General features: G+C 35.3%; 2 protein-coding genes across 7 annotated transcripts; one reads left to right on the forward strand and one right to left on the reverse strand.

Moving 5' to 3' along the window:
* Window positions 1-2,183: 2,183 nt before the first annotated feature.
* LOC105176976 (uncharacterized) lies at window positions 2,184-19,650 on the forward strand. Of its 5 annotated transcripts, XM_020698820.2 has the most exons (22): window positions 2,184-2,575; window positions 2,698-2,724; window positions 2,968-3,159; window positions 7,172-7,228; window positions 7,815-7,842; window positions 7,919-8,041; window positions 9,160-9,271; window positions 9,546-9,583; window positions 9,711-9,764; window positions 10,250-10,318; window positions 10,479-10,595; window positions 10,676-10,744; window positions 12,003-12,082; window positions 12,493-12,615; window positions 12,683-12,944; window positions 16,029-16,115; window positions 16,207-16,374; window positions 16,759-16,889; window positions 17,024-17,159; window positions 18,545-18,669; window positions 18,777-18,950; window positions 19,349-19,650. In XM_020698820.2, the coding sequence occupies exons 3-22, from the start codon at window positions 3,065-3,067 to the stop codon at window positions 19,383-19,385; spliced, it is 2,085 nt and encodes a 694-aa protein (XP_020554479.1). In that variant the 5' UTR covers window positions 2,184-2,575; window positions 2,698-2,724; window positions 2,968-3,064; the 3' UTR covers window positions 19,386-19,650. The 5 variants fall into 5 exon arrangements, with proteins under 5 accessions (XP_020554479.1, XP_011098280.1, XP_011098282.1 ...); XM_011099978.3 differs by lacking the exon at window positions 2,698-2,724; XM_011099980.3 differs by lacking the exon at window positions 2,698-2,724 and having other exon boundaries at window positions 12,683-12,776.
* Window positions 18,406-21,588, reverse strand: LOC105176974 (Yippee family putative zinc-binding protein). 2 transcript variants are annotated; one of them, XM_088877013.1, is made up of 5 exons: window positions 21,322-21,588; window positions 20,931-20,974; window positions 20,304-20,412; window positions 20,147-20,202; window positions 18,406-19,072 (listed from the first exon to the last, which is right to left on the reverse strand). In XM_088877013.1, the coding sequence occupies exons 1-5, from the start codon at window positions 21,415-21,417 to the stop codon at window positions 19,021-19,023; spliced, it is 357 nt and encodes a 118-aa protein (XP_088733139.1). In that variant the 5' UTR covers window positions 21,418-21,588; the 3' UTR covers window positions 18,406-19,020. The 2 variants fall into 2 exon arrangements, with proteins under 2 accessions (XP_088733139.1, XP_011098279.1); XM_011099977.3 differs by lacking the exon at window positions 18,406-19,072 and adding an exon at window positions 19,784-20,050 and having other exon boundaries at window positions 21,322-21,581.
* Window positions 21,589-22,677: the final 1,089 nt, after the last annotated feature.

Here is a 22,677-nt window from a genome sequence, read left to right on the forward strand (position 1 = left end):
TGATTGATTATTATTGACTTATTGCAAATCAAATAAATCTTATTATGATCAAATTACCCCCATACGTCTTCACATATTAATGCATGTGAGGGGTATATCTTCTCATTGTAAGGATAGCTTGGTCAGAAAAAAATTATTTGACCTGCAATAAATCAGTAATTAATCAATCGTGGGTAAGTATTGATTTTCATTTATTTTTTTTGTTAATGTCCGCTATTTGACTAATGAAGGAACTTATTTGCTAGATAGAAGTAACCTCATGAGTGCTAAATGTAATTTTTTCAAACTATGGGGATCTATGTATAATTAGGAGAGAGGAGTGTAATTATCCCTTTGAAAAATTGTACAATACACTCATCGGAAATGTCAAAACTACTTATACATATCACCCATACTTTTTAAAAAATTACACATACATTCAAGAAACGTCAACATTATTATGCAAATTACCTCTGCTTGTTCTAGTTGTCAATGGTGATTTCTATCATTAATGCAAAAAATAAGGATGATTTGTATAAATAGATTATAAATAAGGGGTATAAACGTAACTTGTATGTATATTTATGAAAAATGAATTAATACTTATGAGCTAAGGCCTCATTTACTTTGAAGGATATGATTAAGTTGAGATAAATTAATAATGGATAAAATATGACGTGAAATTAAATTGTCATACTATATACCTTATCATTGATAATATTTGGGATAAAACTAAATTTCAAAAACAAGTGAGAGAAATAAATCAAGTAATTTAGATATCGAGAAAAGACTGGGGTTATTTTGAATAAACATTTTCATATTTAGGTATCAATGTATAAAATCACATATGCAATCTCTTTTTTTTTTTTTCGATGAAGGTAAATTTCATTAAGTAAAAAAAGTATAATAGTACAATACATCTTGCTTAATCTAAGCGGTTTTCTCGATAGGCCAATGAATCCGCCATAAGCAATAAAACACACAAGTGTTAATAACAGTAGGTAATTCTACACTATGAATCCTTTGCTGTACATCTCAAACCATCAGCGCACCCACAGTGCGTGCATCTCTATGTACTTCATCAAATAGACTAATGTTGCGCTCACGCCAGATATGGTACACACACGAGGCTAAAAGAGCGCGGTAGGCCATAGAAACATAGTGTTTGTCTCTCCATCTACGAGCAGCCCATAAGACATTAGTAGCCCAAGCTCGGTTGGACCAATCAAATCTCACCATATGCAATCTCCCTCAAGGGGGTTTGGTGGGATAATAAATCTCACTAGATTTGGTGAAATTTAAATCATCTCTTTATCATGATTTATCACGAGCTCGAGTGATATACATTCGGGCCGCCCTAAATGCAAACAAACAAAGAGTTGGGCTGCATATTTTGAGACATCCATCCCAACCCCCCACAAGTAACAAGGCCTAAGTGGTATTGCGGACCCAATACCAACGGACCATTTTTTCGAATTATATTCTAAATTCTAATTCGGCTTCATTTTAATTAGCCTGTTGTAATTTTTATTCAAATCATATTACATCTTTTATTTTAATTAATATATACAAATCACGTATATAAAATCGTCTTAAATAAATAGATGGTGTAATCTTAGTACACATAATATGTATTTTATTAAATTGAACAAAAAAATACCACATGAATTAGAATAAAATAAAAACTCCAATCCAATCAATTGGGTCTAATCAAGTCTGAACTAATATATTTACTTATAAGTGTTCCAATCCATTAAATATTTAGGTGAGTTGTGGAAATTTTAAAATTTGCCTTGCCCTTCAATAATTATTAATTATCTCATCTAAAATAATATTAACATATAAATATAAATAAAAATTCCATTGCCATATGATTTTGTAATATTATTTAGTTTTTTTTTTAAATATAAGAACTTATAAGCTTTTTACCGACTATAAGCTAAAAAAAGTATTTTTGTTTCATAATTTCTACTTTTGAATTGCTTAAATTAAATTGATTTAAATAAAAAATTATAAGCAACTGATTATCAATTTTTGCAATTTATATATATAATTTTTTTTAATACTATAATTTTATTTTTTTTACTTTTTATTTTTATTTTTAAAATAACCTCAACTTTTAATACTACTTAATTTATAATTTCTTTTTATAATTTATTTTCACCGTAAAAAAGAAGCTATTGCAAACGCGACGGTGCATGACGCTATAGACATGAACGAAAATGGAAATGGAAGGGAGCATTGCACCAAGTAGTTGGTAAATTTGCTTTCCAATTTTGACCCGGGTCCATTTCAAGGCGATCCGATTCCGGCCCAAATCCCTCATCTTTATGCTTAATCTGTTAGTAATCACGATGTGTAATTTCCATTTATATTCTTGCGAAAAAACGCCAAATTTTCGCTTTTATCGATCCGTTCTCTCACTCGGAAAAACCAGAGACGAATCAGCAGAGGAGAAACAAAGGGATTGCATGCATGTGTCTGTATGTAGAAACCCGTACGAGGATCTGAAGTTTCACTTGATTTCGCTAATTTGTTGTTTTTCTTGTTGAAAGATGTAAATCTTGAAACCATTCCTGAAATCCGCATTGCCAAGGTTAGTTTTCTTTTTTTTTTTTCAACAATAATTCTTTTCTTGGAAGGCAAAAAATATGCCTCGCATTGAAGTCACTGATAGAGTGTTTGTTTGGCAATCCTTCGGTTGATTTGCGGGTCAAGAATTTTAATTTTACGAAGAATTGTAAGGTATTTGTTGCGCAGTCTCTTTAGCATCCCTACTTCACCTAACTCGGACATTTCGTCATATATAAGAGGGACACTGCATTGCCATGTTGCAGTTTGGGTTTTAGATTTCTTATGATTGGTTTGATCTCATATATTGATCCAGTCTTATTGAGTTAAGTTGTTTTAGCGCTTTTTCCATATTTTGGATGGTTCTGAAACGGGAAACAGAGTAAAATCAGTTGGCCCATGTTATGATTTTTGCAGAATTCATCGGTTATAGGTGGCTATGGTTCTTCTGTTGGAGCATTTGCTATTTTCACTAAGAATGTGAAGAAGGAAGTTTCGTAAAAATACATGCATAATGGAAGATGCGGCAGCTCTACTAGAGGCCTCAGGATCCAGATTTTGTGATTTGGAGCTCATTGGAAGAGGTTCTTTTGGGGATGTTTACAGAGGGTAAGGTCTAGAACTAATTTTTGTGGGAATCCTATTGCTCTCTAGTCCCATTGATATGTTGTCAGAAGTTTAGCTAGTACAGTTTGCAACTTCATTGAGCTATGAAATGTTTGGCCTATTGAAGTACAAAGTGAAATGAAAGTGTTCAACAGATTTTGACATTTAGATGAACTAGAGAAAGAGAAACTTCCCCGCGTTCACACAATTTGCTCGTTTATGCATGCATGAGAAAAATAAGTCAGGTTCAATTAAATCATGTAAACATCAACGAGCAGCTTCCCCATTATGCATGCACGTGTGAATATTTGACTAAATCTTTTGATAGATGCTTCTTAATATGTCATTATTTGTCAAGAAAAGATTACTAGGTGAGATAGATATCATTGTTGCATATAATAGATCTTACAGCTGATAACATGAATGCGCCGATCTTAAGGGATAACTTCTGTAACTAATTGTTTGTGGTTTGAATAAATATCAATGCGCAAGCCATTACTTGTGCCAAACACATTCTGGATGTGGTTGGATTTTGTGGAATCCTCTGATTCTGATAGGGTCTGTTTCTTTTGTATCTCCCATATTCTGGTGTGACAACTGGCAATCTCTCTGCGAGTGCTGATAACTAAAAGGCTTCAGTTTTGCTTTAAATTTGTTCCTAGATTTAATGAACATTTGGCTGGCCTACATATAGTAAACTGGCGGTTTAGACGCTAGCATTGGCCAGGCACATGTTAAGTTTCTACCATGGCACATGAAAATGCAGGAAACGATATTTCCTGTAGATTATTCAGGAGTATCTCGTAGGTTCTTGGTTGAATAGGGTGGTAGATGCTGCAATGTCGAAACTAAAGGTAATTGTGCCTTGGACTACTGGCAAGTCGTTGTTGCAATGATCTTTAACAAAATCAGGCTATTATTAGCATAATGACAAGCTCTAGCCTTCTCATGCTTGGTTTGCAGAATTCAAATCCCTGTGCAACTAGGGTATTGTTCCAGTAGCATATGTGTATACTTATCACATAACTCACAATATCAATTGTACTTAATAGTGATGTCAATAGAAGATATTGATGGTTTTCAAAGAGACATTGGTGGCTAGCTTGGAACGTTGGGCATTTGAGTGTTGACGTTCTATTGAGTCTCATATGAAACTTGTTGATAGTCATTCTTCATAGTGTAGCTTCACATTTGTAATGATGAGCTGATCTCTAGTGTGATCAAGCTCCTGAGCGGTCATAAGGACAAGATTTCAACTTGAGGTTGAACCACTACTATTGATGTTATGTTGGGCTGGATCTCGAACCTATTATGACACAATAACAACTTAGATATGCTTCCATATTTTAATATGGAAAATTCTGGTCTTCTCTGTATGTACAAGAACTCGATTGTATCTCCTTAAAAACATGATACAAGAGCAATTTTCTTTTTCTAAGACAATAAGCTATTGTGTTCGTGAAGTATGGATTATATTGTGTGAGTTCAAATTGCATTTATCTGAAGAAAACTTCATTCATTTGCAGGAGTGATTATGCTTGTGGTAGCTTCCGTAATTCACTATTGTTGCATGCATCCTTGTACAGTTTTTCACGAACATGACTGGCTGCATTTAAGATGTTGCTTGTTTGCAGTGAAAGCTAATGCATGTAGGCAAAAAGTTTTCTGTAAACAGATCTTGCCTATTGTTTTGTCTTAGTGTTTGATTTTTTTGTCTGTCAAATATTTGGATGCTCACTTGGTGTGGTGCTATTTATTTATTGACGGTTTGTTTTGATACTTAAACATTCTGAAGATGATTTTGACCAGCAAATGAACATATGGCTATGATGGTTTTGGAGACAAGCAAGGGATTGATCCAGGATAGTTTCTGATTGCTGTAAATGGAATCATGCCATTGCATATGGATGATAAAAAATGAAGATATGTGCTAAGACGGCTCATGATCAACTCGAAATAGGCTTTTTGAATCCCATGCTTATTATGTTAGGAAAAATATGTTCTTAGGTGAACAATATTTCAATTAATCTTTAGAAAAGCTGTGTTTCGAATATTTACTTTTGGAATTTTTCATGTGGTGAAATGCTTATTTAGGAACTTGTTGATTTTGTAGAACTTATTTAAGTTAAACTTTCTCCTAAAAAAAAAAACTTTTGAAATTATTCTGTGAATTCTCTGTATAAAACTATATCTACATCCCTTCTGTTAAGATTTGGAGGGAAAATGCTGCCCTCGGCAAAAAAAAAGTACATTAGCGTCTAACTTCATGCCTCATACATTCCATATAAATTATTGACATATGATTGTTTTCTTTCATTCAGTTATGGCTATTTTTTATCCAATAGCAATAATTCAGCAACAATTATTACAATTATGATCTTTTGACCTTATATGTATTACATTTACCCCTTACAAGTATTAAAATATTACTATGGTATCTTTGTCCATAAATCTATACAGATGTTGAATGGGGGGTAAACTTGAAAGTTTATGCAGATTTTTTCTCTTGACGTCAGCATTTTCCGTCGAAATCTTGGCGGCAAGGGTACAATTGTAAATGGACAATTCTCAGAGAGGATGCAAGCATAATTTCGAAAGTTTTTTTAGGGGAAAAGTATAATTTTGAATGTTTAGAGGGGGTCTAGGTGTAATTAACCCTTAAATTAATCTATAATTTGTAAATTAGCTGCAGTGCTTGAATTATTATGTTATTATAATGGTAACTTCTCGTGATGCTATGTATGCCTGTTAACTGAATATGTGTTAATTCTCCAATGCTCGTATGTCGGTTAGCTTAGTATGTAGTTGGAGGGGTGAACTATGAGATTTTTCTAGTTTGTGCACAGAACTGAAGTTACAAGGTTGCGTTTAAGGCCCTACACGCTTAGAAATCTGTCTGGCCATAGGAGAGCTTCAACTCGTATGAGATCCAGAGCTCATTTATAGCATTCCTTGAGATTGGCTGTTTGGCAATTATTATTATTAGTTATGATAACTTGTCTTGTAATTCCTCTTCTGTGCAGTGATGCTGGCAATGAAAGGACAGCTCAAAAGCAATGCGATTTATCTTTAGCTAATAGCAGTGTTTTAGCTTCTGTTCTTGGTTTTCTTATTAACTATAGTTATGAACTGATAATTGCAGAATATTTTCTGTAATTGGATATTGCAATCTCATACTAATTTCTATTGGGGTTAAATTACTTGCCTTGGTTGAAATTGATTCTGATTAGCTTCGAATTTTATTCATAAGAGTCTGATCCTAGTTGGACTAGGATATATTGAGGCCTAGAAATAGACATGTAATCTGCAAGATCACAATGGTGTTATAGAGCTTTCCACACATTACCAAAAGCTTCTTTTGCTGGGTGGGTGCGGAAAGGATTCTAGAAGTAACCTAGACCTTTTTATTCTTTGTCTTTTACTTTTGTTTCTGCAATTTTACTGTTCATTATCTTACAACATTACTGTTCATTGAGAGCTGCTGTTCACTGTCTTACAACTTCTGGACTTCTTAAAATGTTCAAGTTCTACCATTTAGCTGCTCCCTTATCATTTTTTATTATTAGCCTGATGTTCTAAGTCATTCAAACATCATGTCCTCCAATATTCATAACTGTGCATCATGGAGGAGCAACAGTTATATAGCAGCAGAACCATGTATTGCTCAACCACTATGGTGTTCGAGTATTCTTTGGATCTTTTACACAATTACCATTTCAGGATAAAAAACATTTAGGGAATTTCTAGTGCTTCTCATGCCTTGGCAGGCACTTGATCTTACTTTGTGATTTGTTGGATTTGAAAATCAATGCTATAATTTACACATTCAAGATTCAAAATGAACGGTGATACTTAGAACCTCATATGATTGTGAAAAAGAATGTAGGAGTGCGATTCAATCATGAACGCGTGCTGATTTCTTATCTAGTGGTATTAGTATAGTCTTCTTCTCAAGTCGCATGCTGAATTTTCTTCTATTTGAATGATTGGATTTTTCCGGTTTGTACTGATGCAGGTTTGATAAGGAATTAAAGAAGGAGATTGCCATCAAGGTCATTGATTTGGAAGAATCGTGAGTGTATAAACTGGGATTATCTCTTTTATTATACAATATTTGATGAGGCTCTGCCAACATTTTAATATAGAGATTGCAAATCTGTTGCATGAGATTCTTTCTTTCTTATTTATTTATTTTATTTTTAAAGAATAATTTTAAAAGCTTTACAGTAGTAAAGAATCTTGATTCTACCTATGTTTGTCTTTCTCCTTCATCAATCTATCAAATTTGCATATGTGTGTTATATTGGAGGAGACATATTGCGTGGTGGAGTTATGTCTGCGTTTGCATTAGATCTAACAAAAGTGGGCATGGTTCTGCAAAAGCATTTATTGGAAGGAGTTCAGTTCTCCACATGAAGACAATGGACATAATATTTGTAATCGTGGTATCAAGTTGCTTTGGAACACATTCCTTGAAATGGTTCAACCTTACCTGTTGAGTTTTACTTTCATGGAAGAGTAATCTGCTCTTGTGTTATAAGATTAAATCAGTTTTGCTGCGAGTCCTCTGTGATGGTATCAAATGATAAGTTCTTATTGTCATCTCAAAATTTAAGCTCTTCTTTCCCTTCGTCTTATACTTGCTTATTTTCTCACAGGGAGGATGAGATAGAGGACATCCAGAAGGTACATTCGACATTTTTGTATAGATGTTTGGATTGAAATTATTAAGTTACATTTGCTTCATTTTCTTTGTTGACAGGAAATTGCGGTTCTTTCAGAATGTCGATCTCCATATATTACAGAGTATTATTGTTCTTATTTGCGCCAAACTAAACTGTGGATAGTCATGGAGTACATGGCTGGTGGTTCTGTTGCTGATCTGGTAGCGCACTTGTAGATCCTTCTTCTAATTGCTTCTTTCTATTTCAGCATTTGGAAGTTTTTCACCCTAGACTTCTCTGTAATGTTTTAAAACTTCAGAATAAAATTATACATTGGATGAGACATTGTGGTTAATTTGTGACATTTTTTCCCAGATAAGTTGAATAATTAATATCATGTTTGATCATAATATCGATTGTCACCACTTGTTTTCCACATTAGCAATTAGAGATCTTAGGCTATCTTGGGAGTCATTTCTGGGAAATGAAAACATTTGCAAGAATTGGATGATGACATAGAAGCCTTTAGGGGGCCCCACAAAGGCATCCCTTCCTCCAAAATATTTTTGGAAATGCTCTAATCATGGTATTATGTACACATATATATTTTTCAGCTATATATACTGTATATTTTTATACATATCCAAGCATTACACCAATAAAAAATAATCATTACCTAAATTAACTACATATTTTTCGATCATTACATTTATCTAACACCAAAATAAAATACTATATAAGCATGATATGACGCCTCCCAGGAAGTGAACCCTAATGCATTTTTTTGTAGAAATACATCTCATCAACCATTTCTCAAACACACCAAACACATGTTCATTCTTCACATATTCTCTGTACAAACTCCTGAATGCATGTCCTCTAAACATTTCCCTTGAAGCACACCAACCTAAGCATCTATTTCCTGACTGGGAAAATTCACGTTTACTTCCGAAGGCCTTCTTCTGAGAGAAGCATTATTTATGTGGAAACCTGAATCTTTCAATATATAGTAGCATACAAGACGATAGTGAATGTGAACTCTCTGAGGTTGACGAAATAGTATTCATGTTGATGGCAGCAAATTGGCTAAATACTAAAAGGTAGTGCATTCACGTACAAGGATGGCTGCTATGTTTTTTACGTTTCATTTTCACTTAGCATAGAGCCACTTTAGCTGTGTTAATTTCTTTCTTTCCTTTCCTTAAATACACGGTCTATGGAATCTATGTTTCCTAAAGAGACAAACTATTTCGAATCATAGAGATTAGCTCAAGTTATGCGTAAAGAAGACTGCTTCAGATATTCACAGTATCTATACACTGTTATTGTTCCTCTGCAGATTCAGCCTAACCAACCACTGGATGAAGGTTCCATAGCTTGTATAATACGTGATTTACTCCATGCAATTGAGTATCTCCACAATGAGGGAAAAATTCATCGAGATATTAAAGGTACACTACAACACATCCTTTCTTTTGACCAAATCAATTCTCCTTGAACTCGGGTCATATCGTTCATGCATGCATCCCTTTAATTTCTAAAATCAATGAAGTGAAGTATCAATAGATTCTTTCCTCAGCTCTCAATTTATTTTTCAATCTTCCTATGGAGGCAGACTGCTTTTTCCAGCTAGCAATTGCATCGTCTTTCTGACTCTATATTCTTTTTTCCCTTCGCCTGAATTTGTTAAAACTTAAAAGTAATTTTTGCATAATGTTTTGGCAGCGGCAAACATTTTGTTGACAGAGAATGGTGATGTTAAGGTACAATCGTCGTGGTTAGATAAATTTGTAAATTTATAAATAATTCCACTATTTTGGAGATCCCTTTTCTTGGATAGAAAGTATATATTGTCTCAATATATATATATATTATTTTCTTGTGATGCAGGTAGCAGATTTTGGTGTTTCTGCTCAATTAACTCGGACAATTTCAAGAAGAAAGGTACCACTTTCTCAATTTGTGATTCTGTTGCTCAAAAATTGCACTTTTGACGATCTGAACCCCTTTCACCTTTACTTTCTGTTATATGAAGTCCTTACTCTAAAAGTGTGCCGGAGCTCTGGCCTCCTCTGCACTGTTCAATTTGTCTCTTGAAGAGTGGGCCCCATTAGTTTTAACTTACCCATTTGGAATGTGTTGACATGGTCTCCCTGGTGCTTCATGTTATTCGCATTTTCGACAATATGACTACTACTGGTTATAAAATCATCATGACTGTGACTTCATATCCACTTGTCTTCATGGATTCACATATTCTTTGTTCATGTCCATAGTTGCTGTGTACATAATAAACAGTGTTTTTAACATTATTTTCTATCTAAGATGGGTTTGAATTGCATTATGCTCTAATTTGGCTTTGCATTAAGCTGGAATGGTAATATTGAAAAAGTCATCAAATTTCAAGCTAATGCAATTGAACTTTACAGACTTTTGTAGGAACACCATTCTGGATGGCTCCAGAAGTAATTCAAAACGCTGAAGGATACAATGAGAAGGTTTGTTTTGTGTCAAGCCAGCCACCAACTGCCAACCACCACCACCCCCCCCCCCCCCCGAGCCTTAGTTTTTCTCATTAGTCTGCTAATACTGTTTGTGTATGTGGTTCGTTGTAATCCTTCTACTCACCGTAATGTTGGAAGCTTTCGCTTGAAACAGGCAGATATATGGTCTTTGGGGATAACTGTAATCGAGATGGCAAAAGGAGAACCTCCTCTTGCTGATCTCCATCCTATGAGAGTGCTTTTCATCATTCCCCGAGAAAATCCACCGCAGGTCTGGTGAATCTAGATTGTAAGCAAATCCCATTTTCTTTCTTTGATCTGTAGAGCTGATGTTATTGCTTTGACATTCAGCTAGATGAGCATTTCTCTCGTCCTATGAAAGAATTTGTCGCTCTGTGTTTGAGGAAGAATCCAGCAGAGGTAGCTTTAGTGAACTTGCCTACATCTTCTATATATGTGTGCTAGTAGTGTTGGAGAACGTGCAGTTTTCTTCACTTCTGTGGATATTTATGAATTATCTCATACTTAGCTGGTTCAAAATGATCATTATCTATTGGTTGCTTGGAACAAGCCTCAAATCTTTCAGATGAGTTTGCAAAGCTTTATTATCGCCACATGCTTTCCAAATTCCACATTAATATAAGCTGATAATAAGTGAGTAAGATTTGTCTCAATGATGATAAAATGGCACCTATCTATTGGTTATATGAGGCATCTGAAGCTTTTCTTGAAGTTATCGTGAAGATTGACTATAGCGTGTAGTTTAAGATAATGCTTCACATTGTTTATTTTGAGTGATTGACTTAAAATTATCGAAGGGCCCTGAAGAAAGTTTTCACTGTTATCTGTGATGTAAGGAGTCGATCGATTGCATCTCCGATTGATAGAATGTGAGGACTGGTATACTGCTTCAAAGCAATGGATTTCTGAAATTCAGTTTCTCTCTTCTACTTTCCTGACCTCCTGTACTTTTAGGGGCAGATTTTAGAGCTAGACAATAGAGACTAGTATTCGGAGTCTCAATGGTGATTATTGGTCAAATATTTGCATACTTGCATTTGTGTTCTAATAAGTGGGGGAAGGCTTCTGACTATGTCATCAACGCATGCAGTAATTTCAACTTTTTAACAGCTCTATGGGCCTTGAGAATTTTGCCAGTAGCAAGCCGGTCAGCTGGAGCGTCGATGTATGGAGATTAATCTATTCAAGCATCCTATTAAGTATAGCCTCTAACATTTCACGGATTAAGCCCCTTATTGAAGTAGATATTAGATAGTTCGTCGTGAAAGATCTAGACAGTCGTTTCTTTCTTTTCCTGTATTTGTTTCAAGGTCTTGATGGCGAGCATACCTTTCCGATGTTAGACTAACTACCATAGCTATCCCTAGTGGATGGTTTTACATGTTCTGTATACTAGGGTAGATCCTAATGAATGAATTTCCTCTAAAACAATGTAGTGCAGACTACTTAAGTTTCTTCTTTGCATCCTCGACTAGGTATGTGTCAGCTCCAGCTGCTGATGAAGAAAAGACTAAGTTCTTGGTATCAGATATTTTAGAGACTTGCTTGTCATATGTTATCCTATCATGTTTACTAACCTTTTCTTTTCTTTTATTCATTTATTTCCTTTTTACAGCCTCTTCTTCTATCTCATATGTTTTTTCATTTTCAATCTTAGAGACCAAGTGCAAAGGAACTTCTTAAGCACCGTTTTATCAAAAATGCTAGAAAGAGCCCAAAGCTTTTGGAAAGAATCAGGTCTGTCAATTTCTCTTCATATACTTCTTTTACCACCTAAAAGTTTAAAACAATTTCAAATACCTATTGTTGCTATTCATGAATAATGTCTTATATTAGTCATTTTTTCCTAAACCTGTTAACTGAAGATGATGATTATTGCCTGATATAATATAATATATCTCATAGTTGGTTTGAGTGATGTTTCTACAATTAACTACTGTTTTCCTATAATAGTCACATGTGCAGGACATATCTTTTATAAAAGTTAAATACTGGATTGGTGGTACTTTATTCTTATGTGCTCAAGAAGTCAGGTGCTAACAATGCGTGGAAACTAGAGACATACATCAAGACGTGTCTTAACCTCCAAATGCTTATACCATGTTTAATGCACAAATTCATTAACTACCTGCAATTGTTTGACCTAGTAGAGAGCGTCCCAAGTTTCAAATAAATGAAGAGACACAAGATGGTCCAACCCCATCAGCGGAAGCAACTGGAACCATTAAGGTGGTTAGACAGTTGGGAGTAGAAGACACCATTCGAGCAAGGTCAGTCAAATGAGTTGATAGTTCCTGATTTATGTTAATGGTTGTCACATTAGTGTTATTAATACAGTAGTCAGGCCACAAGCCTTCGGAATACTGGATGGGACTTCAGTATTGGTGCATCAGGCAGCACTGGAACTGTTCGAAGTGCGAAACCACCTCAGGTAAGAGAAAGGAAGCCTGAGGTCCCATTAAATCAATCTACCTCCAAGGTATTAGATAGTGGTAACCAGCGCTCTTCTGCTTCTGGAACTATGCTTCATACTTCATCAGAGTTCTCTATGAGGAAAGATGCTAACCATCAAACCAAGCAAGAAAATTATCATGAAGATGTATGGCGTTCTTATCCTCTCGTGTGTACTTTTTGCTGATGTATGTTTGTACACTTCTTTTATGCATGTTGTGTGACTTATAACTAACAAATAAAACCCAAGGGCTGGATACACTTAATCAGCTTGTTTGAGTTATTCAAAATGATACAACCCCCACCTATTTATATAGGTGATTACATGTGTATAACATAAAAATAAGGAAATGCCTCCAAAATCAAATCATATAGATATCACAAGAATTATTAAGATTTTGTTATGATTCTCTTGTGATTTTACAGTTATTTGGAGAATCATTTCATGATTCTCAACACTCCCCCTCAAGTTGGACATTGGAATGTTCAACTTGAACAATAGAAGTCAAAATTTTTCTTTAGGTTTTGAATCGCCAATGTCTTTTAGTGTGACGCTAGGGGAGGTCACCAGAGGTCAAGGCATTGTCATGCCATGCACACACATCCATAGTAGTGTAAACAGAAACACAGACAATTTAGGTGTAGAGTACCATCAGTAGCGAAAGTGGCTAAAGGGACTCAACCCATCAGAAGTAAAGTTCAATTAGAGAATGGGACTGACACAAACAGTTTAGGTGTAGAACACACGTAATAAAGGCTTGATGGAGCCAGTATTGCCTACATAGCACAAACAATGTTGGTGCAGTAGTTAGGGGTTCGGGTGGTAGGGGCGGCGCGCAGCTAGGTTTCAACGGCGGCGGCGCATAGGTAGGGTTTCAGCACGCTCTCTCTCTCTTTTTTTTGTTTTTTGTTTTTTTTTGAGAAACTTGCTCTGATACCATGTCAGAATTTTAGATAAGTGAAAAGAGAAATACAAGACGAACATTTACGTGGTTCAGTCATACCTACGTCCACGAGACAAATCCCCAAACGGTTCAATCATATTATTCTCTCTTGGTTTGATGATATAACCTCCACCTATTTATATGGTGAATTACATATGTGTATAACATAAAAATAAGAAAATATTTCCAAAATCAAATCATATTGATATCACAAGAATTGCTAAGATTTTGCTGCGATTCTCTTGTGATTCGGAGAATCACAACAAAATCTTAGTGATTCTTGTGATATCAATATGATTTGATTCTGGAAATATTTCCTTATTTTTATGTTATATACATATGTAATTCACCTAATAAATAGGTGGATGTTATATCATCAAACTAAAAGAGAATAATAGGATTTAGCCCTTTGGACATTTGTTTCGTGGACGTAGGTCATATGACCGAACCATGTAAATGTTCGTATTTTGTTTCTCTCTTCACTTATCTAAAACTCTGACATGGTATCAGAGCAGGTTAAAAAAAAAAAAAGAGCCTGCTGAAACCCTAGCTGCACCACGCCACCGCCTGGAACCCTAACTGCTACGCCAACACTGCTTGTGCTATGCTGACAACACTGGCTCCACCAAGCCTTTACTACGACGGGTGTTCTACACCTAAACTGTTTGTCTGTCAGTCTCATTCTCTAACCGACCTTTCTACTTCTAATGGGCTGAGTCCCTTTCACCTGATGGTGTTCTACACCTAAATTGTCTGTTGGTCTCTTTTTCCGATCGACCTTGCTTCTGATTGGCTAAGTGCCTTTCTACTGGTGTTTTGCACCTAAAACTGGTTGTGTGACTTGATGTTTCTATTTACACTACTGTGGATGTGTGTGCATGGCATGATGACACCTTGACCTCCCTTGGCGTCACATTGAAAGACTCGGTAATTTAGAACCTGAAGAAAAGTTTTGACTTCCATTGTTGAAGTTGAGCATTCCAATGAAGATCTCCATGTCCAACTTGAGGGGGAGTATTGAGAATCATGAATTGATTCTCCAAATAACTGTAAAATCACAACAAAATCGAAGTGATTCTTGTGATATCTATATGATTTGATTTTGAAAATATTGTAATTCACCTATATAAAGAGGTGGAGGTTATACCACCAAACTAAGAGAAATAATATGATTTAGCCCTTTGGGCATTTGTCTCGTGGACGTAGGTCATATGACTGAACCACGTAAATGTTTGTCTTGTGTTTTTCTCTTCACTTAACTCTGACACCATTAAATAATACAATTTAATTATCAAAGAAATTGACAACTAGAGCAAAGAAAAGTATCATTCTAAACATGTACAATTGTAAGTAATATATGTGTAATAGATCTAACATATCTTATATACAAATATGTGCACCAAGAATGGAGAACAGGGAATGCAATCTTTAATGTTGAATTAGAATGAAGTTTCTTATTGTCTGATCATTTTGGTTCCGCTCCTGTTATCACCCTTTGTATTTGTCGATATAATTTCCAAAAAACAATATCCGTCATGTAAGTTGGCCTACTACACTTTGGCTCCTATTAGATTGAGATCCTATTTGCCAATATGATTTCCAAAATGATATCCATCATGCAAAGTCTTTTCGCAATCTCATGTTGTATTGATGCCTCAAAATCACTCGGGTAATTTTCTGGGCTGTGGATCTGACTGATTACACTTTGAATCCCAACGAGTATACTTTGTAGTTTATTAAAGCTTAAACTACATTTTGCCCCCAGCCCCTATCTTGCCCATTGTAACAGTTATCCCCCAAACTTTAAAGACCATAACTTACCCCCTTGAGTTGACGGTGGGTGCAGTTGAAGTTAACGCTGTTCAGTTTGAAATTTTAATTAATAATTGGAGTTTCAAACTTAATAGGGTTAATGGTCAACTGTATTGACCAGTTCACTAACTCCAGGCATAAGTGATTGCTTTTAAAGGACAAGGTGATAAATGTTACAATGGGAAAAGTAAAAGGGTGTATAGTATATTTTACCCTTTACTAGACATCAAACTCTTCATGTTTGCCAATTAGTTGCCCCAGGAAATAGACATTATTGCAAGTTCTTATGCGGCTTGTTTTCGCCAGTGTGCTATCTTGATAAAACTTCTTAATAATCAAATCCACAGACAAATAATATAAAGCTCGTAACAGTTGATTGAAGTTGTAGTTTCTCAAAGCAGAGTATTGAAAATCTATTGCCATATATGTACCACGATGCCTACAAACTCCTATGTTCTTTTTTTCTCAACTCGCAGGAAGATGTGAGTGGTACAGGAACTGTTGTCGTACGGTCTCCAAGAGCTGTTAAGGTTTCCCCCCTGTCCAGCAGCCAAAGTTCCATGGTATGAATATCATTTGGTTGAGCTTAATAGAAATAGTTGTATTCCTGCTGTGTTGCATTGATGTCAAAGGAAGGCATATGTTGGTGTCCAGTCTAGCAGCATGTATGTGTCTGCTGAAGATGCTTCCATCAGTGGCACTGTTGTTTTTCGAGGAGAGCATGAAGATTCAGATTCTCCTAGAACTCCAAAGTCCAGGCTGGGGCTTCAAGAGAGAACTTTTACTGCATATCTTGAGGACAGTGAAGCGAACCTTGCAGAGGTGGTCATACTTTGCTGACATGTTGTTACTTTTACATATAAACTACGTCGTTATTGGGTTATCAAGTCAAAACATATCATAGTTATACAGGTTCTCTTACCTGCGCAGGTTTACCTCAAACATGAACTATACTGTTCTGGAGGTTTTGTTTGTTCATTAATTACAGATCCATTTCATATAATTCTCATTACAAAAGGCTTATTCCAACTTGTTCCCTAACGGTTTAGTGAGGCAATTTTGTAATAACTAGAGTTAGATTGGTGGTAGAATAATGTGGGTACAGAAAAGACTGTTGTGACATGGATCAACTTAGCATTTTCCTAGAATTGATGTGCTCCATCATATGGTTTACATTTTGAAGTGTATATCTGCTATTTCTTTTAGGCCAAGGCAGCAATTCAAGGAGGAAGAAAAGCAAACATTAGGGAAAGGCCTTCTCCGATAAACAAGGTCAGCAGAGATGTGCAAGAGAGCAGAAGAGTGGAACACCCCACAAGAAGCTCTGATTCATCTAGGTATATGTTCTTGCTTATTTAGTGCGGCAACTTCAATTTCAGGTGTTAGCAATGTTTCCTCTGGGAAAAATACATTTTACGTTAATGTCTCAGTGTTTATCTTCCTCTCCTGAAACATGAAACCTATTATCCAGATATTCTCGTGATTATTTTGATGCGCAAAGAGCATTTTCAAGATCGCACCATGCAAGTGATGATGTGGACAATTCAAGGAGTGCAACAGCTTTTTCTGCCCCCTTATCAGTTCTTCTAATCCCTTCACTTAAAGATGTAAGTACTTTGAGATTCTTCAATTTTCTGTGCCATTAAAATATCTTTCACTAAAAAGTGAATTGTGCGTTAATTACCGTATCCCAACGGTTCAAGTTTTACATCAGTGCAGTGTGACATTCAATTGCAAAATACAGGTGGTGGAAGGTATTAAGCAGTAGAAGGAACAGATGAAATAAGGAATTACCAGATATTGCTCGTACACTGATAATATGTGTAAACTATTACAAAACATTATACTTTAAGAGTCAAATATCTGAATTAACAGTACATGAGTAGTGCATATTAAAACAGTGATTTCAAATCATATGAGGCCTCTGATCGTATGAGCTTAGTGATGGTAATGAAAAGAAATCTTCTATTGGGACTTAATATAATAAGGAGTTGAAACGAGAATAGCATGATCGACGTACTTCAGCTTGATAGCGAAGCTATTTAAATTGATTGAGAATTGTTACAAGCATCATATATGAGTTACATAATAGTTGTGGGGTAAATTATTGGAAAATTTGGTATGCGGTACAGTTGATTGGAAATAATTTATATAAACACTACATGGCCTAAATCCTGGAAGGATAGTAAAACCCTGGAATAATGCTGTCCAAGAAGTTGACCAAAGCAAGAGCTGATATCAGGAGTAAATGTCTGCAGTCATTTCTACTACAACATTCATAGATCTTCCAGAGTTAGAAATATATATGTGTAGAGAGATGGATTATAGTTCCAGTTCTCTGTCTGTGTGTGCGCATTGTGCAAAAGACCCTTCTGTGCTCCTAAGAAGCATATCATTTTCATTTATGGAAGTAGTCTCTACTCTCTGAGCCCTCCATCTTTTTAAGATTTGTGGGCCTGTGATTTGCAAATTGTTCATACAGAAATTTTCCCACGTGATGTATTACTTTGAATTTTGATGAAAGCAATATGTGTAGTCAAATTATAAATTATGCACCATTCATTCTTCTTTTGTTGGATTTTTGTTTCTCCTGGTTTCTAGAGCCACTTTCTTCTTCGATTTTCTACTCGCAGAAAAGTTATGATTCCCTTCAGCGCCGAAAGCCTGGCACACGTTTTCATATTTTCTTGAATCCAACATTTTTCATACTGTTTTAGAAGAAAGGATTAGCATCGATGAACTTTGTTCTTTCGGTGGCCTATTTTAGGTTTCTGAGCTGTGATGCAGATAATTTTTCCACATGTTATCTCTCTTTGTGGTGCAAGATATGGAAGATATACTTGAGCATGATGATTGCATTAATTAAGACTGTATATTTTCAGGCAATAGCTTCAACTCTTTTCTAGACTAAAATATCCAAAATGCAAAAAAACTAATGGGAAAACTTTGGTGCTCTTGACTAACTTCTTAGACATTGATTTACATAATGCAGGCAATTGCAGATGATTCAAGAGGATCAGTCTTTAAGATAGTATCCAAGTCTTTAACGGATATGGAGCATGTTAAGCCTGGATCTTCTGAAGTATTTGTCACCAAGTTGCTTCAGCAACTTGCAAGGTTTATAGCATTTCATGTTCTCATCTCTCGTTGTTGATCATCATATAAGATGTACAAATGACCTTCATCACACTATATCTTTCTCAACTAGAGTGAAATGTGTGTAGTTCCAAGGAAGGTTCTCTGAAGGACCTGCAGGAGCTAGCAGCCCGGATCTTTGTAAAGGGCAAGGTAGAGACACCGGTTACAAGTGCAGAGGCTGAAAGCAAAAGGAAGCAACCACCCAAGGAGCTTAGTTCAAATGCCAGTATGAGCCCACTTGCAAGGTTCCTACTCTCTAGGTTAGTCAGAAAAGACTGTTGATCTCCCCTTAACATGTGACCAGTTAGATGCTATACTTTGCCAAACTGCTTACAAATGTATGAAATCCCTCTCATCTTGTTGTCTACTCCCAGGGAAAAATCTGAAGGAAAGAAAGAGCAAGAAAATAAACTAATTAACAGAACCTAGGAAAGTAAAATCTCACTTTAATGAAGACCCTTTCCCTCAACTGCAGAGAGTAATGATGCTGAAAGTAACATAAATTGTTCCATTATATTAACCTTGTATTTACTAGTTCAAGAGCCCAGATACAATAGCATTACTCTAATTCTGCTCAACTGATGACATTATCTTTCTTGCTACTACGTGAAGTCTGCTGAGTTCTAACTGTTCACTGCATCCATCTATACAATTGCAGATGGCAAGGCCATGCTTCCAGAGATCTTAATTCTTGAGAAATGAGGTCAGATAGTATTTTTCTTGTTGAATTCGTCTTGTTTTTGAGTTAAAAGGAGTGAATGTACATAACATAGTAAAACTATTATTTACCGATGGTTGATTAGATATTTCTTATATAATTATTCATGTTATTCTTTATCATTTTTGTGAAGGGGCAGAGTGAGAATTAGTTTCTAATTTGCCTTGTGTTGTAATGAGTGAAACGAATAATGTATTTTGGCAAAATTAATGTTCAATATATATGAATATGATTGATTTCAACTTTTGCTTTACTAACCACCAGCATTCTTTTTGTCCTGATTAATATCATGTTTTTTGTACTTTTTCGGTATTTGTTTTCCTCGAGTGAATAGTCTCAGTAAGGAAATCTCTTCAGGCTTATTATTCACGAACATGTTCAGAATTCCTACCTTGTATTGACCATAGATAACGATAAGTACAACATGTTAAATCCACTCATCTATGAAAAGCAGAACAGGACAGTCCAAAGCAGTTTCATTCTTCCATATCTACAAGCTAGAGGAGTCCTTGAAACAGCCTCAAACATTTATTATCTTCGTCAAGTACAGAAACAACAAAAATCTATGCATCTTCAGCATCACTTGTAGAAGGGCGGGTATCAATATAAAATTCTGAGTCGACTCCATCCATAATCCTCCCTCTATTCCCGCCAAAGTTTTAACCAAAACAATGTTAAAAATATAAGTTATTTCATGAAACAAACGAGAAATGAAAGGATGGAGAAGACTTAGAATACCTTTCAAGAACGAACTTTCCTTCTTTATATTTCTGGCTCTTCTCATGTGCAGCCTCCTGGAAGGTTAGAACCATCAAAAGATAAGATGAATCAAACTCCTGACGAATCTTGAAATTAGTCCCAAGTGAAATTAAAACATATAATGTGAGAGATGTACGTATTTCCAGCCAACTATTTGCCCACAACAGCAGCAAAATATATCCGCTACCGTGTGCACTCCAGAAAGCATCATCCTCTCCTCATGAGGTCCGAATGTGATATTCACTCTGAACAGCAAAAAGGGCAAAGTAGAAGACAGTTCAAACACATGATCTAGAGTTCCGAATTCAAGAACACAGCCAAATGCGCCTAATCCAGGATCTTGTCCAATGCAAAAGAACACAGCCTAATCATGAACCTTGATCAACTCATATCCATTTGAGCAGACAGTTGATTCCCCATTACCAGATGGGCTACTCACTATCACTAGATGGCTGCTACGTAGATCATTGCATGCTCATACGTCATGACTTAGTGACGAGTAAGAGAAACATCCTTCCTAAATCTAGAGCTCTTACACGTCCTCGTCTGCCTATACAATTTAAACAGTAATCTCGGGGGGAATTCTGGACTGAGGGTGTCAAACTTAAACCTCCATTCCTAGCACACTGTGGGATTCACCTACAGTCATGCAGCTACTCTGAAAAATAATTGAGCACAAATGACAAATCAAAGCAAGCATCTTATCTCACCTGCATCCCTCCAAACAGAATTTTAAGTTGGAAGAAGCTATGGAGATGCTTACACATTGTTAAACAGGTAGGCCTTCCCCCTGCGGCAGTGAAATGCCTGAAAACAAGAGTATTGATGAAATCAAACACAGAAATGCACAAACTTAGCCAATGAGAATATGAAAATTGAGAAATGAGCTGTAAAGAAACATGTCCCAAGTTATAGTAAAATAGTGACATCCATCAACTCCATGTAGTACTAAGATAATGAATTATTATTACCGTAAACAACCACAACAACAAAAACATGACATGACAAGCCAGCCTTTGAGCAGAAGATACAAATTTTCGACTTTTCAATCAAAAAGATTCAATCTTGGGAAAGATTTCAGTATCCCACATGAGTATATGTTAAGTTGAGACCACAAAGAAGTGTCAGGGGAGCATGAAAACATGATATGTTACCCTGGAAACGAGTTCATCAGCAAGAGCTAAATGGGTTTTGCAGAATTTGCATCTGTAGGTTCTGCCTTCCAGATCCACCACAAATATTCTGCCCATCTCTCTCTCAGAGTTAAGACTTTTGTCTCAGGGCTCTAGCAAAAACGCTGAGACAGAGCAGGGACCGCACTCCTTTGATGTAAATCAACCAACTGCAAACAGATAATGATTCACAGGAAGGTAGAGCTGGGTTTAGGAACAGGGTTTACTGAATTATGAAGAAATAAAGGGGATATGGATGCTGGTTTGACGAATCAGGACAACCCGACCCTTCATTGGCCCAGACCCGAATGCCAGGCAATTGGGCTTCTCAGACGAATGTCCGGTTCATCGCCCACGCCCAGGCTATTGCTCTTTTTCCCTCTTGAATCTTGAGGCTAAGCTTTTAAAATATTAGGAATAATTACGTTCTTCTTAGCTGATCTTTGAAATAATTATACGTAAATTTTTTGTGATTTTTATTTAATATATCAAAAGTTTATTTTTGTGTAATAAATAAGTTTCCATCAATTAAAATTCATTAAATTTGTTGAAATTAACAAAAAAATTTAATAAAATTTTCGATTGGCTTATTATTTACTTATTCGACCTTTTTGTTAATATCAATAAATTCGGTGAATTTTGACTAACAACTGAATTTATTTGTTAGACGAAATCAAAATTCAAAAATACTGAATATAATTTTTTTAAATCACAAAAATTTTACGTGTAATTACACTGTAATTATCCCAAAATATTACATAACATCTTCAAGATGAAATTTGATGCACTCATTTTTGGTACAATAATCTTGATGACATTAGCCTGCCCGCACTCTAAATGTTTCTTCAACACTTTAAAATAAGTATTTATCAATTTTTTATTAATAATAAATTTTAAAAATTCAATTTATAATTTCATACTTTTAAATTACTTAAATTAAGTATATTTAAGTCAAAAATTATAATTTTCTATCAACTTCGATGATTTATAAATAAAAGTATCAATATCAAAACACTCCGATTACAATTTTTTTACATCTTCCATTTTCAAATATTTCCAACTTTGAGGTTGATTAATAATGTCAAGGAGTATTCCAAAGTCACTGGTTTTAGTAAAATAAGAATTTGGTATATGAGTCTGCAAATCCAGTGGAACTTAATACTAATTTTAATGCTAAATATTGGCTTACAAAATTGACATAAAATGAGAGATAATTATACTGTACTCTCTTCAAATTTAATATAATTATATATAAACCCTTCTGTGATTTGGGATTACATCTATTATCTTCGACATTTATTTCTAACTAACAAATACATCCCACCATTAGTTAAAATT

Source organism: Sesamum indicum, linkage group LG13 (assembly GCF_026168435.1).
Source record: "Sesamum indicum cultivar Baizhima isolate 11 linkage group LG13, ASM2616843v1, whole genome shotgun sequence".
Classification (NCBI taxonomy): Eukaryota; Viridiplantae; Streptophyta; class Magnoliopsida; order Lamiales; family Pedaliaceae; genus Sesamum; species Sesamum indicum.